The sequence below is a fragment of the Salvelinus fontinalis genome, chromosome 12 (assembly GCF_029448725.1).
Source record: "Salvelinus fontinalis isolate EN_2023a chromosome 12, ASM2944872v1, whole genome shotgun sequence".
NCBI lineage: Eukaryota > Metazoa > Chordata > Actinopteri > Salmoniformes > Salmonidae > Salvelinus > Salvelinus fontinalis.
The window spans coordinates 3,899,989-3,919,045 of NC_074676.1; the positions used below are offsets into that span (position 1 = coordinate 3,899,989).

Genomic DNA, 19,057 nt, shown 5'->3' on the forward strand with positions numbered 1-19,057 from the left:
GTTCCAAAGCCTTTCAGCGAGTTGCCTGAAGACACGTCAAAGATATTTTCAATGCGTAGGAGGACTTTCTATACTTTGGTGCCAAGCCCAACACAGCCTGTGTTCCCTTTCTAAAACAATGAAGTGAGGACTTTGGAAGAGGCTGTGAAACTTCACACTGGTTTTCAGGTTAACTGGGACGGCAGGTAGCCTAGTGGTCAAGAGCTAGTAACCAAAAGGTTGCTAGATCAAATCCCTGAGCTGACAAGGTAAAAATTGGTTGTTCTGCCCCTGAACAAGGCAGTGAACCCACTGTTCCTAGGCTGTCATTGTAAATAAGAATTTGTTTTTAACTGACTTGCCTAGTCAACACTGCAAAATGTAACTGGTTTGGCAGAATTGGCACCACTCACATGATGATCTTGTGTTGGCCCCCTAAGCTAATGCTCAGGCTTTTTCTCAGTAGGCTAACACAGTCTTGCAGCACACAGGTACATGCTATGGATATGTGGTTAGATATTTTCTTTAGTCTGAGCAGAGAAGGCTGTGCCATGTCAATTTCTCTATAGTGAAGGGAGGAGGTTCACAGGGCGAAACAGGAAAAACTAGATTAAGCACATTCAAGCAGTGACAAGTGACGAAACCATACAGAAATGGAAAGGGCTTACAAAAGACCTCTTGTACTAGTACTGAAAAAAAGAGGCTTCAACTCTTTTTGTAAAAGGTTGCCTAAGATCTCCAAACAATTGTCTCTTGTTTTTTTTTTAACAGAGCTTCTATGGCGATGTCGTACACATTTAGAATTGTTCACGTTTGAAAGTGCAAAACACACTACTACACAAGGACTTTGACCACTGTTTCCTTCCTCCATAACTACGGCAGTAATCTCAATCTGGTCCTAGTAGATATACAACTGGCAGACTTTGTCCTACCGTAGATAATCTTACATCACCCTCCCCCTTTTCGAACTGCTAGGGACTGCCTCCGTACCTTGAAATCGATTCAGGAATGCATTTATGAAACTCCAAACAAAGTGAGATATGTACTGTATGTTTGAAGCTAAACTCATAGAATTACTAACATTCTGCTGATAAAAGTAGAATCATATCTAATTTCTACACCATTCCATTTTTTTTGTTACTGTATGCCTAAGTATAGGCTAACGCTACTCACTGCCTCAGCAAACATTTATTAGAGTTAAGGTTCACTGGTCTCTCTCTTTTCCACTCTACTTCCACTTTCTCTTTCCAGTCAACGCATTCATATCATATGTCTGTAAAGCAGTTTCACTTTCAAAAGCAGAGGGACACTTGAGCAAACAGGCACTGAAAAGTCCACCAGCAGCTTGGTAAGAAAACTGCTTTCAATCTCATTACTTATGTTATGAAGTGTATTTAGCCATATACTGCACACTCACGGATAGCATAGTATAGATTATGGTCACAATTTAAGACAATTGCATGTCATTTAGTGTGCGAGCAAGTTGCCTCTCTATAGGCCTAGCTAGCCAAACAGAGCCTGTCCATTATACAAGCTTAGAACGGTTCCTTTGGTTAGTTGAGGCCTTGTGGATGACAGCATGAAGAGTTTTCATTAATAAAACAGGTTGTTGTTGACCTAGTGTATTTAACTTCCGTGCTGCGAACCATTTAGTCACTTACACTTGGTACTTTGCCAACACAAAGCCAGGAAATGGGTTTGGGTTTAGCGTCTTGGGCACAAACTGGTTGAATCAAAGTTCTTTCAACATAATTTGTCAACGTATTGTGACGTGGAATCTACATGGAAAATACATTGGATGGAAAAAAAATCACAACGTAAATTGCTGTTTTGAGGGTGACATTTCAAACACAGGATTACGTGATCATGTTTTGTTTTTTTAAACAAAACATATACACACCTTGTATAAAATATGTTGAATTTGTACCGTTGAAATAACGTCAGATCTCCAACGTTATATCCACTATCAGAAAAAAAAACTAATAGGATGAGCAGCACCTCCTACTGAAGAATCAATCAATCTACAGTCTACATTCTATTTGGTCTCCCATCCAAGGTTTTAATGATGCCCATCCCTGCTTAGCTTTGAAATTTGCCACTGACTACTACCAATATGCTATCATGAGAATTGTTATTGAGATCTCTTAATAAATATATAGATTCACCGTTGTTATCAAAGCCATTCCAAAACATAGGTTTAACAAAGCAAATTAAATGTAGCCATACTTTATAAGTCATATAGCCTTGTGGTTAGAGTGTTGGATTAGTAACCGAAAGGTTGCGAGATTGAATCCCCGAGCTGGCAAGGTAAAAACCTGTCGTTCTACCCCTGAACAAGGCAGTTAAACCCACTGTTCCTAGGCCGTCATTGAAAATAAGAATTTGTTCTTAACTGACTAGCCTAGTAAAATAAAAAATTTCATCAACAATACTATTTAGGCCTATATAGCATTTGCGAAATCATCAACATCTATTGTTTTAAAGGCCCCTGCCAGAGGGCAATGCCTCCCCTATTTCAAATAAAATTCCTGTCCCAGAGCGGAAATTCTCGTTTAGGTTCCATTTCTGAAGAATGACAAAGGCTGCTAATACATATTCGCAAATTAGTGGTGGGAACGTTGTGGTGATTTTTTAAAATGTATTTATTTTTATTTCACCTTCATTTAACCAGGTAGCATAGTTGATAACAAGTTCTCATTTGCGACTGCGACCTGGCCAAGATAAAGCATAGCAGTTCGAAACATACAACAACACACATGGAATAAACAAAACATTCAGCCAATAATACAGTAGAAAAATAAGTCTATATACAATGTGAGCAAATGAGGTGAGATAAGGGAGGTAAAGGCAAAAAAAGGCCATGGTGGCGAGGTAAATACAATATAGCAAGTAAAACACTGGAATGGTTGATTTGCAGTGGAAGAATGTGCAAAGTAGAAATAGAAATAATGGGGTGCAAAGGAGCTAAATAAATAAATACAGTAGGGGAAGGGGTAGTTGTTTGGGCTAAATTATAGATGGGCTATGTACAGGTGCAGTGAGCTGCTCTGACAGCTGGTGCTTAAAGCTAGTGAGGGAGATAAGTGTTTCCAGCTTCAGATATTTTTGCAGTTCGTTCCAGTCATTGGCAGCAGAGGAAAGACGGAAAGGAAAGACGACCAAAGGAGGAATTGGCTTTGGGGGTGACCAGAGAGATATACCTGCTGGAGCGCGTGCTACGAGTGGGTGCTGCTATGGTGACCAGTGAGCTGAGATAAGGCGGGGCTTTACCTAGCAGAGACTCGTAGATAACCTGTAGCCAGTGGGTTTGGCGACGAGTATGAAGCGAGGGCCAACCAACGAGAGCGTACAGGTCGCAATGGTGGGTAGTGTATGGGGCTTTGGTGACAAAACGGATGGCACTGTGATAGACTGCATCCAATTTATTGAGTAGGGTTTTGGAGGCTATTTTGTAAATGACATCACCGAAGTCAAGGATCGGTAGGATAGTCAGTTTTACGAGGGTATGTTTGGCAGCATGAGTGAAGGATGCTTTGTTGCGATATAGGAAGCCGATTCTAGATTTAATTTTGGATTGGAGATGCTTAATGTGAGTCTGGAAGGAGAGTTTACAGTCTAACCAGACACCTAGGTATTTGTAGTTGTCCACGTATTCTAAGTCAGAGTTGTCCAGAGTAGTGATTCTGGACGGGCGAGCAGGTGCGGGCAGTGATCGGTTGAATAGCATGCATTTAGTTTTACTTGTGTTTAAGAGCAGTTGGGAGGCCACGGAAGGAGAGTTGTATGGCATTGAAGCTCGTCTGGAGGTTAGTTAACACAGTGTCCAAAGAGGGGCAAGAAGTATACAGAATGGTGATTTCCACGTGGAGTGGAAAAATAACAAGTAGAGGCACAGACAGCGGTCAGTGTAGCTAGCTAGAATGCTATCCTTATCTAGCTAGCTAATATTATCTGTTGTTGCTGTTTTTTTGTTTTTTTACTATACCGTATTCAAAAGATTAGCCAGCTGGCTAGGCTATGGCTGGTTCTGGATTTGTCATAACAAGCATTTAGGGAAAGCTTTGCCACAGATGGATAGGGGAAGCCACTATCTCTGACTTTGCCATGTATTGTTATCTCCAAAGTTGTCATCTTGCATAAATTGCATCTGCGAATCCACCATAGAAATACCTTTGGTATGCTACTGGCAGGCTATTCATCTGCAGTACAGCAATGTCAAGTCAGGCCATGCTCATGCCATGGTTCACAAAGCTAGAAGAAGTGAATGATAGACGACAATGACCTTGCTCATGATGTACACCATAAATGATACACTACATCACCAAAAGTATGTGGACGCCTTCTTGTCGAACATATCATTCCAGAATCATGGGCATTAATGTGGAGTCGGTCCCCCTTTTGCTGCAATAACAGCCCCCACTCTTCTGGGAAGGCTTTGCTGTGGGGACTTGCTTCCATTCAGCCACAAGAGCATTAGTGAGGTCAGGCACTGATGTTGTGCGATTACGCCTGGCTTGCAGTCGGCGTTCCAATTCATCCCAAAGGTGTTCGATGCGGTTGAAGTCAGGGCTGTGCAGGCTAGTCAAGTTCTTCCACACTGATCTCGACAAACCATTTCTGTATGGACCTCACTTGTGCACGGGGGTATTGTCATGCTGAAACAGGGAAGGGCCTTCTCCAAACTGCCATAAAAATGGAAGAACAGAAGAGTCTAGAATGTCATTGTATGCTGTAGCGTTAAGATTTCCCTTCACTGGAACTAGGGGTCTAGCCCGAACAATGAAAAACATCCCCAGACCATTATTCCTCCTCCACCAAACTTTACAGCTTGGGGCAGGTAACATTCTCCTGGCATTCGCCAAACCCAGATTCGTCTGTCGGACTGCGAAATGGTGAAGCGTGATTCATCACTCCAGACAATGCATTTCCAATGCTACAGAGTCCAATGGCAGCAAGCTTTACAACACTGAAGCCGACGCTTGGCATTGCACATGGTGATCTTAGGCTTGTGTGAGGCTGAAGCTTCATTTCATGAAGCTCCTGATGAACAGTTTTTGTGCTGATGTTGCTTCCAGAGGCAGTTTGGAACTCGGTAGTGAGTGTTGCAACCAAGGACAGAAGATTTTTACGTGCTATGGGCTTCAACACTCGGCGGTCCCGTTCTGTGAGCTTGTGTGGCCTACCACTTCACAGCTGAGCCTTTGTTGCTCCTAGACATTGCCACTTCACAATAACAGCACTTAGTTGACCCGGGGCAGCTCTAGCAGGGCAGAAATATAATGAACTGACTTGTTGGAAAGGTGGCATCCTATGACAGTGCCACTTTGAAAGTCACTGAGCTCTTCAGTAAGGCTATTCTACTGCCAATGTTTGTCTATGGAGATTGCATGGCTGTGTGCTTGATTTGATACACCTGTTAGAAACGGGTAAGGCTGAAATAGCTGAATCCACTAATTTGAAGGGGTGTCCATATACTTTTGTATATATAGTGTGTATGCAACAACATCCTGAGGGCATGGAGCACATCAATACAAATGTGAAAACAACACAACAAAATAGATAAACAAGTTTGTGTAATTTTCTTTTGCGGGTGCCTTTTCAACATAGGATAGACACCAATCGAAGCAGCATGGTCAAAACCATTCATCTTGGGGGGAGCGGCGTTCCAAAATGCAGTCATATCACACACAATTTAATCATTTATAAAATTGTCTCTTTTTTTATATACAGACTAGCTAAATAATAAGTGAAACTTGAAAAATTATCTAAAGGATTATGATAATTTGCTGGTAAAAAAAGTGGCACTCAGGCAGCCAAGTGTAGGCTACGGCGAAAGGTTGTTTGGCTCAGTTGCGAGGAAGAACTTTGCACGTGTTTCTGATTAATAAACAATGCCATGCTGATGGGTGGTAACATTCAAATCAAACCCAGACCCGAAAAGAAACGTAGACTGAAAAGTATTTGCAAGTCATCTCATAAGGGAAACACATGGCATTGACACAGAAAATATCTGAAGTTATCTGAACTTTGGTTTTCCCACTTCATGCCCAAATATATCATACCTTGACTTATTGACTTAAAGCATTGTGCAACATCATGTGTAAACTATGGGCATCATCTTTCAGCAAAAAAAAAAATACAACATTTATTTCCGCTCTTGTGAGCATTTAAATTCAACCCAGGGTTTAACTAAAAATAGACAATACATACATTTGAAGTCGGAGGTTTACATACACTTAGGTTGGAGTCATTAAAACTAGTTTTTCAACCACTCCACAAATGTCTTGTTAACAAACTATAGTTTTGGCAAGTCGGTTAGGATATCTACTTTGTGCATGACACAAGTAATTTGTCCAACAATTGTTTACAGACTGATTATTTCACTTAATCACAATTCCAGTGGGTCAGAAGTTTACATACACTAAGTTGACTGTGCCTTTAAACAGCTTGGAAAATTCCAGAAAATTATGTCATGGCTTTAGAAGCTTCTGATAGGCTAATTGACATCATTTGAGTAAATTGGAGGTGTACCTGTGGATGTATTTCAAGGCCTACCTTCAAACTCAGTGCCTCTTTGCTTGACATCATGGGAAAATCAAAAGAAATCAGCCAAGACCTCATAAAAAAAAATTGTAGACCTCCACAAGTCTGGTTCATTCTTGGGATCAATTTCCAAACGCCTGAAGGTACCACATTCATCTGTACAAACAATAGTATGCAAGTATAAACACCATGGGACCACACAGCCATCATACCGCTCAGGAAGGAGGCGCGTTCTGTCTCCTAGAGATGAATGTACTTTGGTGCAAATCAATCCCAGAACAACAGCAAAGGACGTTGTGAAGATGCTGGAGGAAACGGGTAAAAAAGTATCTCTATCCACAGTAAAACGAGTCCTATATCGACAGAACCTGAAAGGCCGCTCAGCAAGGAAGAAGCCACTGCTCCAAAACCGCCATAAAAAAGCCAGACTACGGTTTGCAACTGCACATGGGGACAAAGATCGTACTTTTTTTTTAGAAATGTCCTTTGGTCTGATGAAACAAAAATAGAACTGTTTGGCCATAATGACCATTGTTATGTTTGGAGGAAAAAGGGGGAGGCTTGCAAGCCAAAGAACACCATCCCAAACGTGAAGCACGGGGGTGACAGCATCGTGTTGTGGGGGTGCTTTGCTGCAGGAGGGACTGGTGCACTTCACAAAATAGATGGCATCATGAGGTAGGAAAATTATGTGGATATATTGAAGCAACATCTCAAGACACCAGTCAGGAAGTTGAAGCTTGGTCGCAAATGGGTCTTCCAAATGGACAATGACCCCAAGCATACTTCCAAAGTATTGGAGTGGCCATCACAAAGCCCTGACCTCAATCCTATAGAAAATTTGTGGGCAGAACTGAAAAAGCGTGTGCGAGCAAGGAGGCCTACAAACCTGACTCAGTTACACCAGCTCTGTCAAGAGGAATGTGCCAAAATTCACCTAACTTATGGTGGGAAGCTTGTGAAAGGCTACCCAAAACGTTTGACCCAAGTTAAACAATTTAAAGGCAATGCTACCAAATACTAATTGAGTGTATGCAAACTTCTGACACACTGGGAATGTGATGGAAATAATGGAAATAATTTACTAGGATTAAATGTCAGGAATTGTGAAAAACTGAGTTTAAATGTATTTGGCTAAGGTGTATGTAGACTTCCGACTTCAACTGTATATAGGCCTAGGATTGTAAACTTCGGTTAAAATGTAATCTTCAAGTGGTTCTGTGGTTCACATCAAACAACCATCAATAGAGGGAATACTTTGGTCCTATCGCGAGGAGGATTCTCCTGCCAGTGAAACCACCTCCCTCTGATGACTCCAGTCAGTAATTTACTCCCGTAATGAACGGAGGCTCTTTAAAAATGTCTATAAATTAATAATTGATATGTCGGAATATGTTGGATTAATATGTTTGATTCACGTCTCCATCTCAACCAAAAATCTAAGTTAAATAATAGGAATAAATCAAATCAAACTTTTAAGTGCATTTTAAATAAAGTTTGATTTGATTTTGTCCCATTCTTTACCTTTGATTTTTGGCGGAGATGAAGAGGTGATTCCGACATATCAATTATTAATTTATAGACAAACTGGATTTTGAATTGTGGTTGGTTGTCAATGCAACCAAATATAATTTGAAGGAGAAGTATCTTCTGCTTGGATAGTTCTATTTGTGCCACTGACTTCATCTGGCTTTAATTCCAGTTTGTCTACAAATAAATAAGTGACATGTTGAATTCACGTCTCCATCTCAACCAAAAATCGAAGTTAAAGAATATGCCTAAATCAAATCAAATTTTAAATGCACTTTTTAAATAGGATTTAGTCCTATTCTTTAACTTAGATTTTTGGTTGTGATGGAGACGTGAATCCAACGTATACATTTTTTATTTGTAGACAAACTGGAAATAAAGCCAGACTAAGTCCGTGACACAAAAGATAAATCTCCTTCAAATGTTGATATTTGGTTGCGTTGACAACTAAACTCAATTCAATATCACTTTTGCAATACAGTAAATAGCCTAATAACTTTCACATTTTCAAATTATATGTTGGATTCACTTCTACAAATAAACCCAAAATAAAAGTTAAAGAATAGGATTTAGCCAGTGGCTCAGATGAAACTATCCGAGCATTAGATAAATATCATTTAAATGTTGATATTTGGTTGTGTTGTTAACCAAACACAATTCAATATTACTTTTGTAATACAGTAAATAGCCAAAAGTTAAGACTGTCTTACAAACTAATGTAACAGTATTTATTCAACCTTAAAGTAACACATCCATGGCCACATATTGAGGATACGTTTACTATAATGTCTTCTTATGTAATCATAGAAATCGTGCATGTTCAACATAGCATGCAAAGGATGCAGGTCTGTGAAAACCTTCACAATTGCTATAATAATCTGCGCAGACTCTCAAAAAGCATTGATCACTTGCACTTTTAATGTAATCTCAACTGCAATCCAGGTCGTTTGCTTGTGCTACTAGATGAAGAGTAATAATACATTAAGTTGTTGTATAAATACAAAATGTCTGACATTGTATTCCTATTTAAACTTTGTTGCTTTTCAATAATTGAAAGCACAGTGATAACACATTTAGATGACATTGTTTTTCCATTGGAATTTGGTTGTACTTTTAAATGGTTGAAAGCAGAGTGATAAAATATTGGGAATTCAGTGGGTGAGTAAAGGTTTAAATGTCATTGATCAACGTCTCAACCAAATATTACCCAAATTTCCACGTTGAAATTATGTGGTGTGCCCAGTGCCCATATCTCGTTTTCTATGGTTATAAAACAACATAGCGGAGCTCATTTACCCTTTGAAGGATCTCCAAGCGTTGAGCATGTACTGTGACCAGGGATTACACCAGTTTCTCCCAGTTTATTTGCCTTTAAAATAGAAAAATAGTGATTAGTAGTGATCAGTAACTTCGCTTGGGATGTTTTGAGGTAGTTTTCTATGACGAGAAATTACAGATATGGGTTTCTCCATACAAAAAGGGTATCAGTGTGTGACTTTCTTTCCTTTTTTTATCAGAAATATGAATGTAGATATGGTTATAATTGTGTTTAGAGTGATATTATTCTGGTGTTCATTGATATTCTTTCTTATTATTTTCACCTTATTTTTGTCGTCAAACAGTAAGAACCCATAGGACTCCTCCAGTTCTTCCTCTGAGTATCCCATGCCTCTCCTTTCAGTTCGGAAGGCCTCATACTGTCCAACAACAAGAAAGAGGTCATTCTTTATGTCGCATGCGACCAACATCTTGCTAGCAAAAGTCAAGAGATTTTATGTAAACATGTACTTAACAACTGACTGAACAGCACAATAAATACTAAGTATGTACTATAAAATATAACACATTTACTATCGTGTAGAAGTACAAGTACGATCATGTATTATCAAGTATTACAAAGATATCATGTAATAACTGAACTCTCTGGTCAGAGGGAGGCGGCGCACTGAGGGGTAAGCAGGTGGATTAAAAAGTTACCAAGTCGTCAAATATACTGACCCGGTCTTGCAGGGTGGCATTCTTTATCAAGAAAGCAGAGTTGTATCTGAAAGACTGCTTAGACTCCTCATACATGTACATGTTCTGCAGTGGAGGCAGAATACTGTTGTCGAAGGGCTCGGAACCTGGTAGTACAGGTAACAAAACACCTGGTGGTTGGAACAGGATGAAGATTAAAACGTGACTTTACCGCAGGGTTGTAAATTGTTATGTTTTGTACCAACAGTTGCCATGCATTTGTAACTACCATATGAATATATTATATAATTGTTTCTATTATATTCTAGTCTATTCAAGGTGCCTTGCATTGGTAACTACCATATATATATATATATGATAGTATTTTCTATTACCTTCTATTCTAGGTGTCATGCATTTGTAACATCCATACCGATTCTATTCAGTTTTCAATTCTATTCTAGGTGTCTTGCATTTGTGACAACCATTTTCATTCTATTCTATATATTCTATTTTGAGTTAGCCGTAAATACAGGTGAGCATGTTGTTAAAAGAACAATATAAAAGTATGTAGACATCACTTCAAATGAGTGGATTTGGCTATTTCAGCCAAACCCATTGCTGACAGGTATATAAAATCGAGCACACAGCCATGCAATCTCTATAGACAAACATTGGCAGTAGAATGGCCTTACTGAAGAGCCCAGTGACTATCAACATGGCACCTTCATTGGATGCCACCTTTCCAACAAGTCAGTTCGACAAATTTCTGCCCAGCTAGAGCTGCACCAGTCAACTGTAAGTGCTGTTATTGTGAAGTGGAAACGTCTAGGAGTAACAATGGCTCTGCCGCGAAGTGGTAGACCACACAAGCTCACAGAATGGGTCTGGCAATTGCTGAAGCGCGTAGCATGTACAGAGTTCCAAACTGCCTCTGGAAGCAACGTCAGCACATTAACTGTTCGTCGGGAGCTTCATGAAATGGGTTTCCATGGCCTAGCAGCCGCACACAAGCCTAAGATCACCATGCCCCCGTGCACAAAGCGAGGTCTATACAGAAATGGTTTGTTGAGATCATTGTGGAAGAACTTGACTGGCCTGCAGAGCCCTGACCTAAACCCCATCGAACTTTGGGTTGAATTGGAATGCCGACTGTGAGCCAGGCCTAATCGCCCAACATCAGTGCCCGACCTCACTAATGCTCTTGTGGCTGAATGGAAGCAAGTCCCCACAGCAATGTTCTAACATCTTGTGGAAAGCCTTCCCAGAAGAGTGGAGGTTGTTATAGCAGCAAAGGGGGTACCAACTCCATATTAATGCCCATGATTTTGGAAGGAGATGTTCGACGTGCAGGTGTCCACATACCTTTGCTCATGTAGTGTATTTATGCCAAAAATAGTGTTTTACCTATGGAACTGCATTATCTGGAGTGCTTACGAATGCTAACGACAGTGAAGTTAGACCAGTAACCTATGCACACGTGACAAAATACTGTAAACACTGTAACACTCATAAATAGACCTAAAACCAATGATGTATGACTACAACCAATTCTCGAAATAGTCAAATGTAAATGATAAATAGCTATCATATACAAGTGTTATAAGAGTGATGAACGAATTATGGTTGACCAAAAACTCTATTCGTCACCTCTTGCGGCACCATTCTCGATTTCCATGGTTGAAAAAAACGTATGAAATCAGTTTGTGCCTTTTTCTCCTCTTGACATTCGCACACCACCTCCGTCTTCCATTGACATTCCGATACTTTTAATTTGTCTATTCCGAGAAAAATGTAGCCAATCCATATGAATTATCTGGCGAAGTCTTTGTGCCAAAGGCAAGTTTCCACATACGTTGCAACCAGGAAGAAGTACGAAAAAGAAAAAACGTCGCGATTAGAACACACTTCGAGATTTTGTGAATTTTTCTGACACTATACTCAGATATTTGTCACAAATAGCATATATATATATATATTCACCGAGTAATGTAATATTAACTCAACGTAAAGTTGTGCTTCCAAAAAAGAAACAGAAACTTATGTCACCCCGCATCCATTTTGAGACTGATTTGCTTTCTTGTCTCCACTCCGCTAGTAGACGCAGTTGAGTAGATGCTTGAGCATTTGAACAGCATGCACAAACTGAAACTGTCCATGAATGGAATACATTATGTCCATTAAAATATTTTAGGTGTGGGAAACATATGCTGTACTAGGCATTTAGAGCAGACTGTAATTTACAGTAGGCCTACATCTTTTACCGACATTTACAAATAGGAAAATGTGTTATATTCAGTGAAGAAGTGGAACTTTTCTATGTGGCGTTATACGTGTCTACACCTCGATTGTAAAACGTAACATTCAACTAACAACTGAAAAGGCAATGCCGCAATAGAGTGACTATTAGAAGACTCGAACTGCTAACGCACGAGAACCGGAAGTGACGAATGCTAAGGGGAGGAGAGTGGACGTAAGTGGAAATTTACGTTCAATTTTTGGAAGGCTGTGTGCATTTCAATCTTTGGAAGGCTGTGTGCATTTCAATCTTAGGAAGGCTGTGTGCATTTCAATCTTTGGAAGGCTGTGTGTATTCCAAACCCTTAAAAGAGACATCCTATCCCCTCAGCCCTCAAATTAAGTAAACACTTCTGATGACGTGTCCTGACGTCTGACGAGTATACACTTCCAGGGCAAGGGGCGAGGGAGAAACATTGACGGCAGTACCCCTCTATGCGATGCATGTGCGACGGTGAGCCTGGAGTGTGTAAAACTGCTCATACAGCATGGGGCTACGGTCAACCCTCCACTGTTTACCTCCACACCCATCCCGAGGCCTGCGTGGGAGGTACATTTTGTTTTTGATTACAACAATGTTAATGTTGTGGGAGAGGAGGGCAGCTGTCTTGGACACCACACACAGTATAAAGACACACACTGGGATGATTTGTAGTTTACTCACCTTTAATAACCAAGTGTCTTAAACTATGACTGCCGTTTTTGTGTGTGTGTTACACGTAACTCTTGAGTGTGTTCAGCTCATGATAGATGTAGGAGCTCTGATGGAGGCCCATGACTGCCACTTTGTAGCAGCGTCCTAAATATATTGACATAGTAAAATAAACGTGTGTAAAAAAATAAAGGATATTTCATGCTGAAATGCTCATTAAAAAATGGTATTCACTAAGTTGCTGGTTTATATTTAGGATAATGTTTTACAGATTTGTCATTCTATTTGTTATTTTAAAATCATCTTATTTAATTATTTCATATATTTTACATGTAATAAGGCAACAGGGACAGAGATAATTAGACACCTGTGATAATCTGAAGTACCAAAAAGGGCCACTAGATGTCTTGTGATAGATTACATAAAATCCTTGAAAGATATGAAAGGTTTCCAGTAATATACCCTCCCTTTGCAACCCTTCTCCAAGACAGCACAAACAGATCTGGGACCAGGCTAGTCTCGTCCAACCTGAATTCTTAAATCTTCTAGCTAAGCTTTTAGGATTGTGTAAATAATGTAAATAATACAATAAATGTATTTGATTTGTGTAAATTCCATTAATACTGTATATGTATGTAGCCAAATGCAAGACTATTAAGTTTATAAGTGTGAAATTGTCTTCTTCTGCATGATCTCTGCATGATTGGAGTGTTGAAAATGTGGGTTTTACGGGTGTCAAGTACACCCCTTCAAATGAATATCTGCAGGTTATCATATTCAATCATGTTAATACTTTTTACCCTTCAATTTTTTGCTTTACTGAAGTTACATTTGAAATAATATGTTAAAGGTTGGAAAATAAAAAGTGCCATATTCAGTACTTTTTGAGGACGAGAAATTCAAAACTATGACAAACTGTCACACGAAACGCTCTGTTTGAGAAGAATGAGGAAGGAACGTCTTGTCCGATGGTACGGATGTGGCCATGGAAGTAGGGGCTGACCATGGTTAGAACAGTTGCACAAGTAAGCATAGTTTAAAGGTGATTATTAGCGTCCGAGCATGCTGACACACACAGACCAGAGTACTTCCTCTTTCTTAGATTAGATTACTTCTGTTTTTTGTTTTTTAAATGTATTTTATTCATAATACAAAAATCAACTTACATTGCTACATCAAACATGTCTAGCAAACCAAACACAGGTATTAACAATGCTCAAACATACAAAAAATCTAAAAAATAAAATACAAAAAATAAACAATTTAAGTGCAATTATATTCACTCTGAAAATATCTTATTATAATGATAATTTGTAATTTTGGTAATTTGTAAAATGTAATTTTGGTATAGAATTTTGGAATTTTTGTTTGTGTATAAAGTATTTGGCAACAAGAATTAAAAAAATTAACAATCATTTCAGTGGTTTTGTTATCATTGCAATAGTAACATATTATATATTTTATGTTAAAATTATTCTGTTCCCTCTCCACCAGTGACAGCTGTGACGCATGCACAAACACAGAAAATTCGCGATTGTTTATACTAATCTAAAACGATGCATGCATCTTTTGTTTGTCTCTATTTTATTCAGAAGCTGATCTAAGGTGTCATAGAAATTGGACTTTGCTTGGAAAGTATACTCATACAACGTGTGATTGTCGCCATCAATTGATCGATTGATTTTCTGTAAAAGAGAATATGTATAATTAAATTGAGTGTTCATATACATTATCATAATAAAACATTTGGTAGCGGAATTGGGGAAATCGGGTATAGACTTTAATATCCATTATTATTTTTATCATTAAATAGCCTACCTAAAATATGTAATGAGTCTTATTAAACTGTGTAGAATTGCAGGATATTAGCTGAAAAACAACAATTTTCTTAGGTACAGTAGCAGTCAAAAAGTTTGGACACCTACTCATTCAATTGTTTTTCATTATTTTTACTATTTTCTACATCGTAGAATAGTACTAAAGACATCAAAACTATGAAATAACACACATGGAATCAGGTAGTAACCAAAAAAAGAAGGCACCCTTTGCTTTGATGACAGCTTTGCACACTCTTCGCATTCTCTCAACCAGATTCACCTGGAATGCTTTTCCAACAGTCTTGAAGGAGTTCCCACATATGCTGAGCATTTGTTGGCTGCTTTTCCTTCACTCTGCGGTCCAACTCATCCCAAACTATCTCAATTGGGTTGAGATCGGGTGATTGTGCAGGCCAGGTCATCTGATGCAGCACTCCATCACTCTCCTTATTGATCAACTAGCCCTTACACAGCCTGGAGGTGTGTTGGGTCATTGTCCAGTTGAAAAACAAATGATAGTCAAATGATATGTGGTAGCCATGCTGGTTAAGTGTGCCTTGAATTTGAAATAAATCACTGACAGTGTCACCAGCAAAGCACCATCACACCTCCTCCATGCTTCACGGTGGGAACCACACATGTGGAGCTCATCCGTTCACCTACTCTGCATCTCACAAAGACACAGCGGTTGGAATCAAACATCTCACATTGGGACTCATCAGACCAAAGGACAGATTTCCACCAGTCTAATGTACATTGCCTGTGTTTCTTGGCCCAAGCAAGTCTCTTATTATTGGTGTCCTTTAGTAGTGGTTTCTTTGCAGCAATTTGACCATGAAGCCATGATTCACGCAGTCTCCTCTGAACAGTTGATGTTGAGATGTGTCTGTTACTTGACCACTGTGAAGCATTTATTTGGGCTGTAATTTCTGAGGCTGATTGGTTGGAATTGAGAGAGGCGATTGACAGGTCTGAAGGCTAGTCAGGTTCTGTGTATTCAAATTATTTATTTAAAACTTACGTAATTCCATAGTTCATTTTTGTCAGGGACCATGTATACGGAACAAAAATATAAACGGAACATGCAAAGTGTTGGTCCCATGTTTCATGAGCTGAAATAAAAGATTCCAGACATTTTTAATACGCACGAAAAGCTTATTTCTCTCAAAGTTTGTGCACAAATTTGATTACATCCCTGTTAGTAAGCATGTCTCCAAGATGATATGCCACACCTGTCAGGTGGATGGATTAAGAAGCCGATTAAACACTTTGATCATTACACAGGTGCACCTTGTGCTGGAGACAATAAAATGCCACTCTAAAATGTGCAGTTTTGTTGCACAACTCAATGCCACAGATGTCTCAAGTTGAGGGAGTGTGCAATTGGTATGCTGACTGAAGGAATGTCCACCAGAGCTGTTGCCAGATAATTTTATGTTAATTTCTCTACCATAATCCGCCTCCAACGTTGTTTTAGAGAATTTTGCAGTACATCCAACCGGCCTCAAAACCACAGACCACATTTAACCACGTCAGCCCAGGACCTCCACATCCAGCTTCTTCACCTGTGGGTTTGCACAACCGAAGAATTTCTGCACAAACTGTCAGAAACCGTCTCAAGGAAGATCGTCTGCGTGCTCGTCGTCCTTACCAGGGTCATGGCCTGACTTCCATGTGTTATTTCATAGTTTTGATGTTTTCATTATTATTCTACAAAGTAGAAAATAGTATAACTAATGAAAAAACCTGGAATAAGTAGGTGTGTCCAAACTTTGGACTGGTACTGTACGTCGAGTTAAACAAAATAATACAATTAATAAAAACATGACATTTTTCAAATGTGAAAAAGGTGGTCAAGATGTGTTGGTATCTGTACTGGTGGCGCAAAAGCCATGACAGGGAGACATAGTGGAGTGGTAACGCGAGTGCAAGAAGTTGCTCCCAACGCCACTTGAGTACACTGCAGCATCCACCGAGAGGCTCTTGCTGCCAAAGAATGCCTGACAGCTTGAAAGACGTTTTGTACACAACAGTGAAAATGATTAACTTTGTTAAAGCAAGGCCCCTGAACTCTCGTGTATTTTCTGCATGATGACGAGTTTCTCATATGATTGGCCTATCTGGGTGATGTTTTTTCTCGACTGAATGATCAGAATCTAGGATTACAGGGACTCTCCGCAACTATATTCAATGTGCGGGACAAAATTGAGGCTATGATTAAGAAGTTAGAGCTCTTTTCTGTCTGCATTAACAAGGACAACACTCAGGTCTTTCTATCATTGTATGATTTTTTGTGTGCAAATTAACTCAAGCTTACAGACAATGTCAGATGTGATATAGCGAAGCACCTGAGTGAGCTGGGTGCACAATTACACAGGTACTTTCCCAAAACGGATGACACAAACAACTGGATTCATTATCCCTTTCATGCCCTGCCTTCAGTACACTTACCGATATCTGAACATGAGAGCATTATCGAAATTGCAACAAGCGGTTCTGTGAAAATGTAATTTAATCAGCAGCCACTGCCAGATTTCTGGATATGGCTGCGCTCAGAGTTTCTTGCCTTGGCAAATCGTGCTGTTAAGACACTGATGCCCTTTGCAACCACGTACCTATGTGAGAGTGGATTCTCGGCCCTGACTAGCATGAAAACTAAATACAGGCACAGACTGTGTGGGAAATTATTTAAGACTGAGACTCTCTAAAATACAACCCAACATTGCAGAGTTATGTGCATCCTTTCAAGCACACCCTTCTTATTAACCTGTGGTGAGTTATTCACAATAACTTTGATGAACAAATAAGGTTTTTGTCACACCCTGATCTGTTTCACCTGTCTTTGTGATTGTCTCCACCCCCTCCAGGTGTTGTCCATCTTCCCCATTATCCCCTGTGTATTTATACTTGTGTTCTCTGTTTGTCTGTTGCCAGTTCGTTTTGTTTCGTCAAGCCTTTCCCTCTATTCCTGTCTCTCGATTGGTTCCTGTTTTCTAGAGTTCCCAATTTGGACCTTTTCTGCCTTCCCTGAGCCTGCCTGCCATCCTGTACCTTTGCCCCACCTATCTGGATTACTGACCTCTGTCTACCCTGAGCCTGCCTGCCGTCCTGTACCTTTGCCCCACCTATCTGGATTACTGACCCCTGCCTGCCCTTGACCTGTCTTTTGCCTGCCCCTGTTGGATTAATAAACTGTTGTTACTTCAATGTTGTCTGCACCTGGGTTTCACCTGAAACGTGATAGTTTTATATGTAAGATGGCTAAATAAAGAGCAAAATTATTGATTATTATTATATTATAATTTGTGCCCTTGTCCTATAAGAGCTCTTTGTCACTTCCCACAAGCCGTTTTTACTTTTTTTTTTACCCTTATTTAACTAGGCAAGTCAGTTAAGAACACATTCTTATTGTTACAAAAACTCACACTCATTCCTACGTTTAACAAATGTATCGTATAGTGTGTGTGTGGCAGGCTTACAAGGATGGCAAAAAACAACATTTGAGAGTGCGCTGACCCTGGTGCTAGAGGGGGTACGCAGCTGGAGGTTGAATGTTTGAAGGGGAACGGAACTATAAAAAGTTTGGGAACCACTGCTCTACAATAAGCCACCTCCAATGTCATTTTAGAGAATTTCGCAGTACATCCAACTGGCCTCACAACCGCAGACCGTTTCAACATTGTGAACAGAGTGCTCCCATGGTGGTGGAGGGGTTATGGTATGGGCAGGCATAAGCTATAGGCAACGAACACAGTTGCGTTTTATCGATGGCATTTTGAATGCACAGAAATTACGTGACGAGATCCTGAGACCCATTGTGAGGCCCATTTTTTAAAAGGTATCTGTGACCAACAGATGCATATCTGTATTCCCAGTCATGTGAAATCCATAGATTAGGGCCTCATTCTTTAAATTGACTGGTTTCCTCATATGAACTGTAACTCAGTAAAATCTTTGAAATTGTTGCATGTTTGCATGTTGCGTTTGTATTTGTGATATGTTACGTTTGGTATGGTTGCTTTAAGACAGATGGTTACTTGTAGGGTGGTTGATTGGGTCTATAACGCACACTTCTAGCAACCAAATGGTTTTGGAGTTCGAATCTCATCATGGACAACTTTAGCATTTTAGCAACTTTTCATCTACTTACTACTTTTTAGCTACTTTGCAACTACTTAGCATGTTAGCTAATCCTTCCCCTAATCTTAACTATTTTAGCTAACTCTGCCCTTAACCCTTTAACCTAACTCCTAAACTTAACCCTAACCTTAACCCCTAACCT

The 19,057-nt window shown here is 39.7% G+C and overlaps 1 protein-coding gene and 1 long non-coding RNA gene across 4 annotated transcripts in view; one reads left to right on the forward strand and one right to left on the reverse strand.

Annotated features, from left to right (window-relative positions):
- LOC129866654 (uncharacterized) overlaps nucleotides 1-11,745 on the reverse strand; it is a 33,881-nt gene extending 22,136 nt beyond the window's left edge. For all 3 annotated transcript variants that reach the window (XM_055939434.1, XM_055939433.1, XM_055939432.1), the window contains exons 1-4: nucleotides 11,659-11,745; nucleotides 10,051-10,199; nucleotides 9,654-9,749; nucleotides 9,349-9,421 (exon numbers count right to left, since the gene is read on the reverse strand). In XM_055939434.1, the coding sequence (XP_055795409.1) occupies nucleotides 9,349-9,421; nucleotides 9,654-9,749; nucleotides 10,051-10,199; nucleotides 11,659-11,686 (346 nt within the window). In that variant the 5' untranslated portion in view covers nucleotides 11,687-11,745. The remainder of the gene's footprint in view (nucleotides 1-9,348; nucleotides 9,422-9,653; nucleotides 9,750-10,050; nucleotides 10,200-11,658) is intronic.
- LOC129866658 (uncharacterized) lies at nucleotides 1,136-14,373 on the forward strand. The gene is made up of 2 exons (XR_008761514.1): nucleotides 1,136-1,327; nucleotides 9,675-14,373. It is a non-coding gene; the product is annotated as an uncharacterized LOC129866658 (long non-coding RNA).
- Nucleotides 14,374-19,057: the final 4,684 nt, after the last annotated feature.